Consider the following 17,644-nt stretch of genomic DNA (forward strand, 5'->3'; position numbering starts at 1 on the left):
CACCTGCTTCAGAACCAGTTTAGAGTGTCTGACGAGTGGTCTATATGCTGGAATTAGCATAACAGAGATGTGGTCTGAGTAGCCGAGATGGGCCAGGGCTCTGCATGATACACGCCAGACATGTTTGTGTAAAGATCTGCCCCTCTCATAGAAAGTCCACATACTGACGGAAATTAGGGCGCACTGATATGAGATTTGCATGATTGAAATCAGGACAGGAAGGCCAGCCGGCTAGGATTTGTTTTTAGCCTAGCATGGACACCCACCTGGTTACAGTGCTTCTGCTTCCATTATTTGGCGTCCCCTGTTCCAGTCACTGGCATCAGGCGACGCCAAGAACTGGAGGCCTGGTTTCCACAGCAAGTCAAGGTCGAGAAGCTTTTCCAACACATCATGCAGGTTGGTTGAAGCATTATTTCTGTACTGAGATTATACCATTTAATATACTTTAATATATTAATATTTAATAATATAGTTTACTTTATTTAATAAAGTATATCTTATAGATATTTCAAACAAACTTCTTTCATGTTGTCATTATGGGGTATTGTTTGTAGAATTGTAAGGAAAATGAATTTAATCCATTTTGGAATAAGGCTGTAACAAATAAAATGTGAAAAAACTGAAGCACTGTCATTTCAAGTCTGGAATTCTGAATTTCTCTGTAAACTGACAATTTCATCTCAAAATAATTGTTTTTTTTTTTTTGACAAAGTATTAATTGTTGAAGACTTTAATATTGTATTAAATATTTTGACAATTCTGAAGACCCTCCGTTTCCATCCTAGAGTCAACAAGGTTAATCAGAATGCAACTGGACTCATTAAGGTGGTCACACTCTTGATCTTTTACTAATATTTGGATTAAAGAACAAAAATACATTTCCATAGTATGAAGCTATTTGACCTTTATATCATCTCAATTAAAACGTGTCTAAAGCGGGCTTCACACTGCACATAACGGCCGATAAACCGGAAGTCATTTATTTCCTATGGAGAGTCGTAAAGGGGCTGCGCGAGGTACCGACCATTTTCGGATCCGTTAAAAAATTTAAACTTGTGCGACTACACTGCATCCGATATGCCGACTGGACGTGATGTATTCCAATGTTGTCCAATCAGGTTCGTGTGCACGAGGTGATAAGAATTATTGAGAAGTATTAATATTAACTTCAGTAATTTTTAAACTTTATCAAAAACAATCTTTTTGTTTTAAATACATTGTTATTGATAAAGTAAATTGTTAATATTTATATTGTATTATTTTTAAAGTTGTGTCCATGTTTCCTCAAAAATTATTCGCGGTCTTTTTGGATTTATTGTTGTATTGATTGTTTGTATTTACTCCTTCATTAATTCATTCATTCACCATGATAAATGGAGGGAGAATACAGGCTCTTGCTTTTGCTCTCCTTTACTGGAGACGCAAAAGAAATTACTGCAAATCAGTGTGGATAAAATACTACCTAACGCGGAGAAAAAGTCTCGGCGAGTATCCATGCTTATTTTTTTCTGTTAACATCTCTATATGATTCTAGAGATGTATCATTCAGTATTGGGTTTTCCGAGACCGCGAGAATTAGCTTCTCTCCCATGTTGACGTCTACACGATCATATTGCACATTCCGTGCGACTGTCACTAGGGGGCAAAATCCGACAGTCGTTTCCGTTTGTCGTGTGCAGTGTGAAGGCCGCTTAATACATAATATATGCACTTTGCCTTGTTACCTTGTCAAACACAGGCAATGTGGTTTTGGATTTTGTTTTCCCTTAATAATAAAAACCTTCATTTAAAAACATCAATTTACATTCTCCCTACTGCTCTAAAACTAACAAGCAGTTATCAAACCCCTAACAAAAAAAAATGACGACATCAACCCCTGCCCTGTCAGCTGTCCAACTACAGTCCAGTGTTAGTCTTTTACTTCATAACTACACAAATGCTGTGCTACTGGCAGTGCATCAGTACCATGCAGTGGCCACTACGGATCAAAACTGCACTTTTCTAATTTCTAGTCTTACTTTTCATAATACACAATATGGTTTTGAAGTATACAACCAAGAGACACTAATACAACACAGAAATTATGCAACAGCCAACCTGAATGATGATCCGTGACTGCTGATGGCTGAGAGAGGGGATGTTGGAAATGCTGTACAAGAGTCAAAGTTCGGCAAAAGGGAGGATGTCCGTGCTAGGCTAAAACAATCCCCAGGTGGCTAACTCTCCTATCCAGCCCACTTTCCAATGATTGCTCCCTGGACAATAAATTGGACTTCATCTGACTCCAGTGGCCTCCAGTGGCCTACCACTACATTTCCCAGACATCACCATTCAGCTAGATGGGCATTTAGTCCCAACAGGTATGGCTCTAGGGCTCACAGTGTGTTTACATCAACAATGAATTGCTACAAAAACTCAGCTTTTTTTTTTTATTATTGCTCATCCTTGGTTTATCTTGTCATTGTTAAATTCCATTTCCACTTTTCAACAAGATGGGTGAGTCTGGATTCATAAGGAAGTGATGCAACAGTTAACAGCCTGGTCCATAAACAACCCATCTCTAAATACGAAACAAACAAAACAGATGGTTGTGGCCTTCAGAAGAGCACAAAGCAACCACTCTCTCCTATACACTGACAGAACCTGTGAAGATTATTAAAAAGCACCAAATTCCTTGGTGTTTCCCTGGCGAAGACCCTCAACTGGACAGTCAACACAGGTTCCATCAGCATGAAAGCCAAGCAGTATCTCAACTTTCTACAAAGGAAAGCCCATCTCTCATTCCCGTTACTGACCACGTTCTACAGAGACATGATGAAGAGCGTTCTTAGAAGCTGCACCATTGACTGGTTTGGGAATTGCAAACAGTCTCGGACCAGAAGACCTTCAGTGCATAGGGAAGACAGCTGAGATGATCAGCAGAGTTTTTCTTTCCTCTATCTCTGACATTTGCAACACATTTGATCCCACACACTCCTCACATACAAGAAAGGAATCAAAGCATGTGGGCCCTCATAACCAGGCAGTTTGAAATGTGTCTCCTTGCTGGAGTCAATCAGGAACCTGATTAGAGCTTTTCACACCATTGATCATACAATTCTTGTTGATAGGTTAAAACATGTTGAGAATTTAGGAAACAGCATTTTTCTGGCTCAGGTCTTGTTTGACTGGTCATTATCAGTTGGTAAATGTAAATAGGACTTCTTTATGCATACAAAGGTAAAATCTTGGTACAATTATTTGTAAATATAGTATTAGCTTCCACTGTTATGCTGAGGACACAAGTTCCTACAACATTAATTCTGACAAGACAGATATACTTGTACAAGGGACCACATACTGCCAGAAGTAAGCTTTATGATTACATAGCATCACTGGGTGGACTGTTTCATTATGTGCAACAGTAAAAAAAACTTGATGTGGTTACTGATTTCAGTGTTTCATTTGAAGCTCATCTGGATGATAACAGGACAGCTTTATTTCATCTAAGAAATATTGAAAAGATAAAATAATATGCTGCCACTACAAGATACAGATTCTGGTCGATTTTTATGTCCTGCTTTCTTTTTTGTATCCTTGATCATTGGGGTATATGATGGCTTTTGCATAAAAGAATTTATGTTAAAACTATAATGCATTCAGAAATTACTCTGGTGTTCATTCCATAAAAAATGTTGCTCAAAAGCTCCTGCTTATACAATTGCAATTGATTATATAATTTACATTTAGTGAAAATAAATTATTTGCAGTCATATCTGATGTCACCCAGATGAGGATAAGTTCTCTTCTAAATCTGGTTCCTCTCAAGCTTTGTTTCTCCTATGATCTCAGGGAGTTTTACCTTGCTACCACTGCCTCTGATTTGCTTACTACAGATGAATAAATAAAATTGTTGTCCTTCTTTCACTTTTTTTAAGTATTTTATTTTTCCACCACTCCCAGCTCCTTGTAACCACACTGTATTATCTTCAATTGATACTTATCTAGTCTTCTTTTAGGAGATGTTTTAGAGATGGAACACTAGGAGATGTCACCATCTGTGCAACCAACTTTTTCTTATGCAAGAGTGACTAAATGCGGTCACAATTCTGGTGGTTTTGCTATACACTGAAACCATGTGGGTTTGAGATTCAGAAGATGGATCAGAATTTCAACTTTCATTTTTTTTACATTTACAAATTCTAAAAAAACAAACAAACAAACAAAAAAAAAAACAGACAACCAAATTAAGCATGCATTTCATCCCCTGAAGAGGAGATAGAAGGGGAAAACCCAACACAAACAGCTAAAAAAAGCTGTTTGGTGATTTCAGTGGTTTTAATGCATTTATCAAAGCAAGCAAAGAATATGCAACCAAACAAGTGTCATTTATGTTAAAACTACATGTATCAATATTTTGCTCACCTAAAAGCTGTTGTTAGATACCTCTCGATATATTCCACAGATATTTTGAGCATATTCTCTAAGAGCAAACCCTTCAGTTGACATCATCTTTCTAATTTCAGAGATAACTAGATATAATCAGGTGTAAAGAATATTAAGTTTAGATACTTGAAATTCACCTGAAGTGCTGAACATTGAGTATTTTAATAATTTGTTCCTCATAAGTGGGATGCCTACCTTTAACCATTTCATTCAGAACATTTACAGTTTGTTATATTAGACAGATTATTTGCACCATTAACTAGTATATAAGCAGCAAATGCTAGTCAAATAAAATATTTAAAAGCTGGACGTAATCCTCAAAACAGTTTTGTAGTTATTTAAATTGAAAATCAAATTTGTAAGATTTTTGTATTAATTCAAATACAAAGTGGATGAGCAAAGCTGTATTTTTCGCCACCCTAATAAAAGTATAGCTGCTTGTGCTACATGTTTATCATTGATCAAATGGATGCCTAGGAGTTCTAGAAATATAAAGTGCACACTTTCTTTACATTTGCACATGCATTTGACATACTTGAGTGTAACTTCATGGTTGCCAGATATGTTATTTCTGCTTACTAAATTTTTACTTAAAAGAGAATAATAAATAAAATGGCTTACCTGATATTTCCTGAAGTCTGTCTTCATCTATATTAGGGTCAAAGTCACTACCAAGAACATCAGTGCTCCAGGTTTCACTAACTGTCTCAGAGATATCCCGATCTTCTGTCAGACCCATCATGTCCCGAATCTCAAACTTCCTGAGTTTATCATCCAGATTATCTTGTGTGGTGGCTACAGGCAAATCAACAATATTGTGTATTAATGCATTTTATAGATAAATGGCAAAATAAATATACTATACAAAAATTAGGAATTAACAGGACAGAAATCATACCAACAACCATAATTTATGGCCAGTGACTCTAGACTCTAGTCGACAGAAGAAGTGTAAACTATAGAGAATGTGAAAATCCCAGTAGATCACAGCAGTTTCTTAAATACTCAAACCAGCCCATCTTGTGTCAACAATTATGCCACTGTTAAAGTCAAAGAGGTCACAAATTTTCCCCTTTTGGTGCTTGATGTGAATATTTACTGAAGCCCGTGACCCTGTATCTGTATTATTTTATACATTGTGCTGTTGCAATATGATTGGCAGAGAGGATAACTAGATATCTGCAGGTGTACAGGTGTTTGCATTAAAGTAGATGCTGAGTAAATGTTTGATGTTACATACTGAATATTATATAATCAATGATCCTAAGATGGTTGTACCAATGACTTTTCAGTCTTTTCAGTATTTGTTACATGTAAACAAATAAATTGAACCTTGCCATAAGCATTTTAGTAAGATTTTTCCTGACGGTTTTGTACAGAAAACAAATAAACTTCAGAATTACTAAACAAGTGTACAGTCGTTGTGAACAAATGAACAGAATATTATTAGGAGTACCAAGACATTGCATTATTGCAATTATACAATCAACCAATAACGTAACTGAAATATTCAAACAAGCCTTTCTGAAATTCCATGTTTTCTTCAGAGTGATGTTGGATATGAACACTAAGTGAAGCTCTTGAGATTTCAGTGATTTTATGCACTGCAGTGATGCCACAATGGCTGTGTTCTGATGTACTGTACTGATGTAAGAACTATGAGAAAGAATTGTCTCAGAAATTACAGACAGCCTTTAAGCATGTAGGTGTCCAAAATTTCATCCCTAACAAATATATTAACATTAAGGCAATTCATTTCACTCTCAGCAATATGTACCTTCAGTGCTTGACCACAATTCAGAAATTATTTACCCACCATTTTTTTGTGCAAACATATTAGTGGAGGGATGAGATGAGATGATGAGGTTCATGTTTAAATTGTATAAGTGACTATGATCTTGGATGATAACATGGACACCATTTAAGATAACACTGATAATTTATATCTCATTTCCCATTATAAATGAGAAAATATTTATCAAGAATTTTGCTTTTTAATATGTAGATTACGTTAAAACAATACTTGCTTCTGGAACATTCCATTAAAAAGCTGAAACCCCTTTATTAAACTATACTAAACTAAAATACTATGCATATTAGGACTGAAAGTTTCCTGTGTAAGTATTTCAGGTAGAGGTAGGTCTTCACCTGATCTTTGAAGACAATCAGTGACTTAGCTGTTTGGAAATCTAGGGGAAGTTCATTCCACCACCTATGTGCCAAACAGAAGAGTCTTGATGAGTACTTACCTTGTACCCTGAGAGATAGTGGGACCAGTTGAGCAGTGTTAGAAAATCTGAGGGAGCTTGGTGCAGTGCAAAGAGCTTTAAGATAAGAGGGAGCTGGTCCATTTTTGCCTTTGTAGGCAAGCATCAATGTTTTAAATTTGATTGGTGATGCAAAAGGGAGAACAGCAGTGTTATGGTGTAGAACTTTCACAGTTGCATTTTGGATCATTTGCAGAGAGTCCCCTGTGCTTAAGTTCACCCTACAGATTTTTAGTTGGATCTGGGTTTTGGTCTGGTTAGGTCATTCCAAAACTGATCTTTTAGTTAAATAATTGTTTTGTTGATTTGGATGCATGCTTTTGGTCACTGACCAAGTTCATCATAAGCTGACTAGCAGGCACTTGAAGGTTGTCCATTAAAATTAACTTATTTGTGGCTATTTATGATTTCCCCCACCTTAATAAAAAGCCATAGTTCTGGCTGAAGAAAGGTAACCCTGTTGCACCATGGGTATGGTATTGTTTTGTTCATGTGCATTTTTTTTTGTAGCCAGTTTGGACATACATTTTTGGAATTGCACTTTTGACACGTGATTTAGGTGAGATGCCACATGGTGAGATGATTTAGGCTGTTTCTGTTTGTGAGAAAGATCTTTCATCTAGCCCACAGCCCGGAAATTTCACTTTTCACTTAATGTTTTAAGGATCTTAATTTCACACTGAGAGCAAATAGTTCTGACATTATTTATACTGGTTTAATTATTGTACATCAAAAACCATGTTATTTAAAAGAGTTGTGCAGCCTTTTATATCCATTGAAATCTAGAATATTAACTTTTGACTATGTGAAGGGTTATCCCCCCATTTCAAAATTTACTTTGCTGCCACAGCTAATAAAGGAATTTTTGTATGAAATTTTCTGTCTTTCAATCCCATAAAGCCAGTGCTGTTTAAAGTAATGAGGAGGAAAGAAATGACTAAACATAAACCCAAACCTTGTTCATGTTCCAGCAGCTGCAAAGCTTCAACACCATTGCTGACAGATGGTCCTTGGCCCAAGTCAGACACAGATTCTGCTTCCATGTCCAGGGATGAGACAGAGTTGGAGCGGTTAGATGGCCCTTCAAAGAAAAGAGCAATTTTACCCTTAAAATCTTACAGGTACATTTATTTTCAACCTGGTTTTATAATAATGAGTTCAAAACACTGAAGCAAATGATGGCATGACTTTCCTACATGTGAGTATAACTAAATAATCCTGGAATTTGTGGGAAAACACACCCTCAGAGACTCCTTCCAGATTGTCACTGCAAAGAGAGAAGCGGAGGGTTTTGTCAGGTTTGCCATGTAGTTTAACCTCATCAGCTGGGGCATCTCCTTGAGTTTCATCTGAAAGTTGCAAGTTCAACACCTAAAACAAAAGGAAAAATAAGACTTATTTATTAGATTTACAACATTTACTAGCTGCAATTGTCTAAGTTTTTTAATGTCAGGTGTTTTGTAGTAAATTATTCAATTAAATGTATAAAATTGTAAATGCATCCTATACTGACACTAATAAGTTTTCTGAATTCATATAGTTTTAAACACCTGTTTCAAATTCAGGTCATTCGTGAAAGAATAATTTCTAGAGTTTCTATCCACAAAATGCAACTTGTATTCTTTTGTGTCAGGATGTGCTTACAGTGGATATACAGAGTTTACATACCCTTGTTAAAATTGCATGAGTTGTATAAAAAAAAGTATTGAAATTGTTACCTATATATTAAAATAAAAAATCTGGAATCATTCCGAAACATTGATTGTGTTTTGGTGAAGCCATTCTTAGTTGATTTGGAGGTCAGATTTAGGTGACTGTTATAGTTAGAAAGGTGCCAAAATGTACTAATATTTGAGATTCAGAGCGACATTTAGAGGGATTCATTATTCTCTATACCCTGATTTAAAGCTATAGTTCCAGTTGGGGAAATGCAGCCCCAAAGCATGATGCTGCCACCTCCATGCTTCGCTGGTGTTCTTTTGGCAGCATGCTTTGTATTATTGCACCAAACATATCTTTTAGTATTATGTCAATAGTTTCACATGGTTTGGGGAGATGAGATGTATTTTTATAATCATCATAATCTAAAAGGAACATCTGATGTTGAACAAGTATCTTACAGGTCTTGAGCAGAGATGAACATTGTTTTAGAAATGCTGAAAAGTGGTTAAAGTGGCTGAAAGTGGTAAATGGCTCATAGGTAGATTTTGCTTGTCCAGTGCAGTTATAGCTTTTGGACTAAATATGGCTATATTTAAGGGTGAGTGAGAGTACTTAAGGGTATGTAAGACTCCCATATATATCTAAGCAATATCAGCCAAGACCTCTGGAAGAAAAGTGTGCTGATCTGCAATAACTATGAAGAAAAAAGGATGAGGCTTTAATGTTGTTGATGTTGTGAGGGTGTTCTGCTGGAAAAGACACTAGACACTAGCATTCTGGAACTGCTTGTTCCATTACACGGGTTGCATCATATTTCACTTCAGCTGACATTCTGATCAATTGCCCCATTCATTTGTTGATCTTAACAAATCAACCGGTCTGCTGTTCCAATAATTTTGGAGAAGACTGTAAATGATCAGTGTCTGGCCACTGTTCCATATGATACCCTAAAGGGGCACTTCCACAAATGGTGACTTTCAGAGCTCTACTCTGCTTGCTAATGGGTGTTCTTATCATTAGTTGCTTTCCCTGATAATTTGCAAGAGGGAAAGAGTAACAAATCAGTTTCCTTTGAAGGAAATATACAGTGCTTCCAAGTAGCTGTGAGTGAAATCAGAATGAGCTGAGGGTGGGTTTGGGTGGGTGAGAGAGAGAGAGCATGATCAGTTCATCTGCTAGTCACATTAATACAGCCATATTAATCCCAGAATCATTGAGTGGTGGGGCGTTGTTGAGTAACATATGAACAAATTAAAGAAAACAAAGAAAGAAAATTTAAAGAACAGTAGGTTACTAAATTTTAAGATCTGACAAAGTAAATTAGAAAAAAAATAAGTGTCCATGCTGTATATGGAGTTTATTTTCTACCTCATTTTCAGGCATCATTCCAGGCATAGTCTGAGAGGAAGTTCCTAATGAGATGACAAGCACCTCCTCGGGCATGACTTCCTGCTGAGGGTCCTGGTAGGTAGCCTCCAACTCATTGTCCAGAGTGATGTTGGAGCGGGAGCGGCTACGGGCTGCTGTTGGCAAATGGGCATATTGGTAGATCTTTAGTGTAGTATTTGAGCAAAGAAATATTTAACAATAACAAAACTGTATATTAGGTATCATAATTAAAGTACAAAAATAATTCAAGTTTATTAATGTGTGCATAAAGATTGCTTTAAGCATCTTTATTCAATGAACTTCATATGCTACAGTACATTCCTACCCAGGGTGATCCTAAATTAAAATGGAAAGCTTAGCTTTGCTTAACAAACTAAAATGACACAAATAAGGATAAAAAAAAACTCACATTTTCAAGGCATGGCCCATAGCTAATATATTTTAATAAGGATGTAAATGCTTTTTAAAAATTGTATAGTGCACCCAACTGGGCTAATTTTATGAAACTTTGTGCATACCAATTCCTAATAATCAACATAGTGTACCAAGTTTGCATTTGTTTGTGGGTAATTGATATTTTGGTTTGAAATATCACTGCATTCTCTAAGCCCACAACTTGTGATATAGATGTGCATGTCACTGCTATGGACTACCAAACCATTCCGGAGGACCATGTGCACCCAAAGGTTCAAATATTGTACCCTAAATGTGGAGCTGTGCATCAGGATGACAATGCACCAATACACACTGCAAAACTGGTGACAGTGGAGTTCAATGAAAATGCAAGTGAAGCTGAACATCTCCGGCCTGCACAATCAACTGATCTGAATACTACTTAACCACTTATTCACCTTCCAACAGGACCAGCTGGATAGCAAAAACAGTGCTACTAGTACCTCAAAAGAAACTGGGAGTCAAATAACTACAGATAATGTCATAAGACCTGAAAAGAAGAAAAGTTTTGTGTGACATTTTTGGCTTTGCTGGCAGAGAGATACAGTGAGCATCTGGTTGCTTTTATCCTTAAAATTTCAAAGACAGTGGTTCATAAGAACAAGGTCAAGCATTATTCAGAAGCTGTTTGTAATGGTCCAACCTTCAGTTTGCATAACTAGAAGTTGTTTGTGACTAGAAATTGTTATTACCAGAGATTGATTGTGTAAACTATTAGAGGGTGAGAAGGAGCTGGAAACAAGATGGCAAGAGTTAAAAAAGGCAGACCTTGGTAAGGGTAAGATTATCCTGATCAGGAGTTGTGCATCTAGGCAATGATAGATGTTTTTTTTTCTTCAGTCTGTGTGTTTGAATCATGAGCGTTGTACTGTCCAGCAGTACAAATAAATTGTGAACATTCTTAATCTTGCTCATGCCTACCTTACATCTGAAATTCAGCCTGTAAGGGATGAGAATTATCTGACAAGATAGAGTCAACCCTCCTTAACATCTGCTTCTGATAATGATCCTCCAGACCTTTTTGCCTAGAACTGCTGCTGCTCACCTTAATTAACCTCGAAAGGGAGTTTTTTGTTTTACATTAATGGACCCATACCAGCAGATTAAGGAGAAGGTAACAACTGACTCAACAAAAGACCTGTAAAAAAGAGTCAACAGGGTCTTATTCACATTAAACTTTGCCAGCTTCCTCAAGCAATACAGGTGTTGCTGGCCTTTCTTGCAAAGCAAACTGGCATTTGAATCAAAACACAGCTTATCATCAATAATGGATTCTAAGTACTTATACTCTGTAACAACCTCTATATCCTGACTATTTATACTAGTTTTCTCGGTGTTAGTGACATTCCGCCTAAAATCAACATGTCCTTGGTCTTAGAGGCGTTCCGTTCAAGAAAAGCTTCCTTACACCATGTACTGTAATAAAGTGATCAATGACCGGACCGTGTGAAGTTTCCTCATTGTTCAGTAAGAAAATGGCAAAAGGCAGCTGGGGTGATGTGCATGGTGAGGACAGTTCGAAACAGGCTCCTAGAGGCATGGATGAGATCATGCAAACCTAGTAAAAAGCCTTTCATCAATTAGAAGCAAATAAGAGCAGGGTTGAGGTTTGCAAAAGAGCATAAGAATTGGACCAAAAGAAGACTAGAGTAAGATCATCTTGTCTGATGAGTCCAAATTCCAAACTTTGACCAACACCAGCTCATCTAATGGTTAGACTGAGACCAGGAGAGGCCTACAATGCACTGTGTCTCACATCCACACATCCATACAGGTGATAAGCGGTTTTATTAAGCGAGTCATTGAGTTGTTCATTCAAACGATTCTTCAAGCGGCCGATTCATCAAGAATGAGACAGATGTTTGTGAATGGGTCATTGAATCTTTGACTCAACCGATTCGTTCAAATCACTGAATCATTCAAAACACGATTGAGTGTTGCTGTGCTGTGCTGTGATCTTTGTTTGGATTCATCAGATCTATTTTCGCTGCTAAAATAGACCAAAACAGTCAATATTTCGTCTAAAATGTAAGTGACTTGAACTGTAAAACCCGAGTGTAGGCCTACTTCTTATTTATTTATTATGTTTGCTGTCTTGTAAACATATCAAAATATGACTGAAAAGACAAGATCAGGGCTTTTGGTTGTTTTTGTTGTTTAACATCTAGATGCAATTGTTGTATGTCATCTTAACAAACTTCAAGACTATCAAGTTTATTAATGACCAACTTCTAAAAAGAAAATGTTTAGTTGTCTTTGTAAAGAAATGCTCATACGCACGCAGCCACACACACACAAACATGTTTTGTTTTTCACTGTAAAAATGTCATGATTTGCCAATGCAAAGAGAGTACCGCCACCTTTTTCTCCCCACTTCAAGCACTGATTATAACAAACAAATCATCCTCCTAGCGACTTTTTTTTTGTCAAAAGCGGCAAATCCAGCGACTTTTACTGGTGTTTTTGGAGACTTTTTTGGTGTTTGGAGACTCAAAAGCACGAATCACACTGCAGTTAGGCATCTATCTATCTATCTATCTATCTATCTATCTATCTATCTATCTATCTATCTATCTATCTATCCATCTATCTATCTATCCATCTATCTATCTATGGTGTGGGGGGCCCCAACTGCAATGAACCTGCTTTGGGTGGGCCCAGCTTGCAAAAGGTTGAGAACCCCTGTGCTAGAAAACCAATCCTCAGTGTTGGGGATCAGAACAGAAGGAAGCAATCAAGGTGTGTATGCAAGACCAACACATCAAGACAGACAAGGCCAGCCTAATTTCCAGACCTGAACCCCATTGAAAACCTCTAGAATGTAAACAATAGTTTAAACCACTAAAAACATTAGTACTGTTATGTTTAAAGAGAAATGTCAGTAGTTTAAAACAGTAAAACCAAAATGTTAATTTCACTTAAACTCATACCAAACTCATACCACTCACCATTAGATGAGCCACCCCCTGCCCTAAGGGAACATGACAATGTCATTATTTTGTGAGCACTATTGTAAGCACCAGCTTCTGCTTGAGGATGCCCCACAGGTGCTTAATATGGTTCAGGCCTGGAGACATACTGTACTTGGTCACTCAATCACCTTCACCTTCCTTAGTAAGGCAGTCTGTGCTACAGTAGTTGGAGTCGTTATGTTGGAAAACTGCCTTTCGGCCCAGTTTTTGAAGGGAGGGCATCATGTTTTGCTTCTTAATGTCACAGTACATGTTGGAATCCATGTTTCCTCAATGAAGTGCAGCTCCCCAGTACCAACAGCATTCAGCCCCAGACCATGATGCCACCACCACCATGCTTGACTGTAGGCAAGACAATTATCTTGGTGGTACTCACCAGGTTGTCACCTCAAATGCTGGACACCATCTGAGCCAAACAAGTTTATCTTAGTCCCATCAGACCACATGATATGGTTCCAGTAATTCATGGTTTTGAACAGGTTCTTCAGCAAACTGTTTGCTTTCTTGTGAGCCAGCTTCAGAAGAGGCTCCCTTCTGGGACGACGGCCAAAACCAAATTGTTGCAGTGTGCAGTGTATGGTCTGAGCAATAACAAGCTGACCTTCCACTACTGCAACCTCTAAGGAAATGATGGCATTACTCGTGCATCTGTTTTTTGAAGCCAGCTGCTGCACCTGACAGACAGCACGTGGACTCAACTTATTCAATTGACCCTTGCAAGGCCTGTTTCAAGTAGAACTGTACTATAGCTCAGTTTCAGGGTGTTACTGATCATCTTATAGCTTAGGCCATCTAGAGAAGGGTTGCAAAATTGAGGGAATTTTCATAGCTGGAAACATTCCATATGAATTAACTCAAAATATGGGAATTTACAGGAATTAATGGGATTAACTGGGAATTAACTAAATTGCAAGTTAGCCTATAACAGGGAACTTGATTAAAACCAGATTTACTGCAATTTCAGTTGAATTTCTACTTTTGCACATTCATCAATCCCATGCACACAGCACATTGCCTTCTGCAGGATATTGGGGCCAAACCCCCTAATGCACTGTGCATTCCTCCATAAAATAACACACGTCTTTTCTTGAATCCTGCACACAAAATAATGTCAGAAAATGTCCATCTTGGTAAGTATTTGCATAAAGTATTTGCATATCACAAAGCCTTGTGTAAGCTATTGTGCAACAAAATTATACCATTGTAAATACAAATACACTGACTGAGCAGACATTTAGGCGAGATAATAAAAAACTGTCTAAAAAGACTATCCCCCACAATCAATCCCCCTTTCCAAACCTAACTCCCCTTTCCAGGAGGTGACTACCACAAAAATATTAATTCCACAGGTTTGCATTTTTTTGTTTGCATATATTTTCTTTGGTAAACATATTTTATATATGGTATTAAAAGTTTATTTAGCAAAAAACAAAATATTTTTACAGTAGCTAGCCAGTCAGCACTCTTTCAATGAAATAAAAATTTATGAGGCAAGCTAGCTCAAGCTGTTATGCTATTTCTTCTATCCTCTTTGTTAGCCAGTTTTATGTTATTTTACAGAAGTACAGTACTAGTCAAAGGTTTGGACACATGTTTTTGAAAGAAGTCTCTTATGTTCATCAAGCCTGCATTTCATCAAAAATACAAGACAAAACAATTTGTGAAATTTGATTGTGAAATATTATTACAACGGCTTTCTGATTTAATATACTTTAAAATATAATGTATTTGTGATTCAAAGCTGAATTTTCACTTTAGCCATTACACCAGGCTTCAAAGTCACGTGATACTTTAGAAATCATTAAAATATTCTGATTTCTCATCACTTTTAGAGTTGTTGTGCTCGTCATAATTTTTTATATTTGTATTTGTCCAAACCTTTTTTTACATACTAGGTTATAGTTTGATATAGACTGAGGTGTTTTTATTCATCTTACCTATTAATTTGCATCAACTGTAAAGTGTTTTTTATTCCAAAATATTCCAATTGTTCAACTAATCATTTAGATATCTGTGCATTGCATAAGTGTTTTTACAAGCTTTTTTCCCCAACATTATTCTATACAACTTTGCCACCATCTCAAAATTAAGTATATATGATAGCCATTTTTTTTTCACCTTTTTAGTCTAACTTGTTTCCAACATATTAACATATATTTTGCAAAAAAAAATTATATTTGGTATAATAGACCTTATTTATATACAAAATGCCTAATTTTTTAGTAAAAAAAAACAAAACTGAAATTTTGAATTATTTTCACTATAGAGGCACAAAGGTTGATGCACAATTACAGGCTGGTATATTTCAAAGGCAGGAGATTGTTTTGAAACCATTTTGACCATTTTTAATGTCAGCAAATAATAAAACCTGTTTTTTCCAGGCCAAATTGACTTGAATGCTTATAAATCAAAAATTCTACAATGATCACCATTCTGTGTGTAATATCTATTTTGCCCACCAGATCTGATCAACCAACAACAGGCTACACACACACCCCACTCAAAAACATGGCATAATTTCATGTGAATAAAACTTCTTTTACACTCCTTATGTTTTTTTATTATACTTAATTTATGAACGATAAACCTTAACCGGGTCCAACTGACCAGGGAGGATCCAAAAACGCAAATTATATATTGGTCCGAACACATAGTTCAACAAAAATAGACAAAATTTATTTTATTAAACCTTCCAGCAGGGTCAGATAGACCAGAGGAAAATAGCAAGGTTAAACAATATACAGCTGTTACACTTAGCTATTTTGACAATAATGGCTGTATGTTGACTTACATAAGTGCTTTAAAAGTTTCCATCAATGAAATCATCAATACCATCAAGTAGTCAGAAAAGCAGCAATTTTCACTATTATTTCTATCCACAAGAATCCCCAGCCTGCATGCCTCAGTGACTACTGTGCCAGTAGACCTAACCTCAGTACTTATGAAGTGTTTAAAAGGCTGGTCAGAGGCTGGTCAAAGGCTGACATACAAGAATCATTACAATTTGTGTGCCAGTCTGAAGAATGCACCACAGAGAATGCCATCATATACTTACTACACACAGCCCTTGACCATGTGAGCAGGAGAAAGGGAAAATAGACTAAACCCAGTGTAAAACTCCTCTCAGTGCTCGTACAGAAATGTTTTGTTGGTTATCAATTTAGAGTTACTGAGCCCCCAGGGTTAGGCCCTGTCTTGGCTTTAAAAGAGAAGTTGACATGGGACCTCTGTAGAAGGTGGTTTCTCAAAATGCCTTGACAAGCTTTGAAACAGAACTCTCCATTAGAGGTGAGGAGGTATGGAATTCATTAATGTACAGTAAGGTGAGATGAGACAGGGATTTTTGTAGGAATGGAATACCATTCTTCTAGCTATAATAAAAATAAATAAATCAGAAATTTAAAATAAACCATGCTAATAACACTGGGGTAGTAATCAGTCGTGGTTTTAAAGTGCCACTTTATACCAGGAAACATGATCTTTGTAGGCAAGTGCATGAATTGCCAAGCCTGTCTTTTGGGTGATGTGTTCTGCTTAAACTAGCATCTGTCATACTGTGGAAGTAAAACATAAACCACAGGGCAAGATGAGTGAAAGTCACAAATGGAAGATTTGCTACCTTGGTTCCTCCAACTGGCAGGAATGATCACTAGTTACCAAAATTGTGTAATTTAAGCTATGGGTTCTCTTTCTTATGAAGTGACTGTTCTTTGTATCTAATTTAATCTGATCACATTTTAGGTTAGATTCGTGTAGAAATACAGAAAATGATTCAAACAGGTTTCACAAACATTCTAGTGCCATTGGATGGCTAAATGATTAAGATAAAAAGGATCATTGTAGTGGCTAACTATGGCATTTTGTTGAAGACATGGAATATAATCTGCTCCAGCTGATGGGCTAATGTTTTTTCTGAGTTTCAGATGATGTTAGGTTTTGACACAGAGGGTAAATGTAAGTTAAAAAAGAAATCCTTGAGATTAGAAAGAATACAATCCATGTTGGAGGTTAGAAAGTATATTTATCGTCTACCTTAGCACTACTGGGTAAATAGAACAAAGAATCTCAAAGGAATTACAGTGATGCCTCGAGATACGAGTGCTTTGACATACAAATTTTTGTCTTGATATAAGAGCAAATTTTTGAGATACGAGCATCCGAGCCGCCGCTGCCGAAACAAAGATCCCCAACAACCACGTATGCTCTGTTTCCCCCGCCTCAGCTTCCCTCGTCTCACTCGGTTAAAGCCGCCTTTCCACTGCACGTGACAAACAATGGTCGATAAACCGGAAGTCATTCATTTCCTAAGGTGAGGTGCCGACCACCTGCGGATCCGTAATTTTCGGATACGTTTTGAGCATTGGATCCGTTAAAAATTTTTAACTTGTGCGACTACACCGCATCCGATATGCCAACCAGACTGGTTTTTATTAAAACGACCGGCAGATGTTAGTGAGGAAAGAGTGACAAAAA

General features: G+C 36.9%; 1 protein-coding gene across 6 annotated transcripts in view; it reads right to left on the reverse strand.

The window, feature by feature from the left end:
* gapvd1 (GTPase activating protein and VPS9 domains 1) overlaps positions 1–17,644 on the reverse strand; it is a 95,141-nt gene that overhangs the window by 46,606 nt on the left and 30,891 nt on the right. For all 6 annotated transcript variants that reach the window (XM_060881441.1, XM_060881440.1, XM_060881444.1 and 3 more), the window contains exons 8-11: positions 9,726–9,880; positions 7,937–8,066; positions 7,651–7,776; positions 5,050–5,223 (exon numbers count right to left, since the gene is read on the reverse strand). In XM_060881441.1, the coding sequence (XP_060737424.1) occupies positions 5,050–5,223; positions 7,651–7,776; positions 7,937–8,066; positions 9,726–9,880 (585 nt within the window). The remainder of the gene's footprint in view (positions 1–5,049; positions 5,224–7,650; positions 7,777–7,936; positions 8,067–9,725; positions 9,881–17,644) is intronic.

This window comes from Tachysurus vachellii, chromosome 11 (genome assembly GCF_030014155.1).
Source record: "Tachysurus vachellii isolate PV-2020 chromosome 11, HZAU_Pvac_v1, whole genome shotgun sequence".
Classification (NCBI taxonomy): Eukaryota; Metazoa; Chordata; class Actinopteri; order Siluriformes; family Bagridae; genus Tachysurus; species Tachysurus vachellii.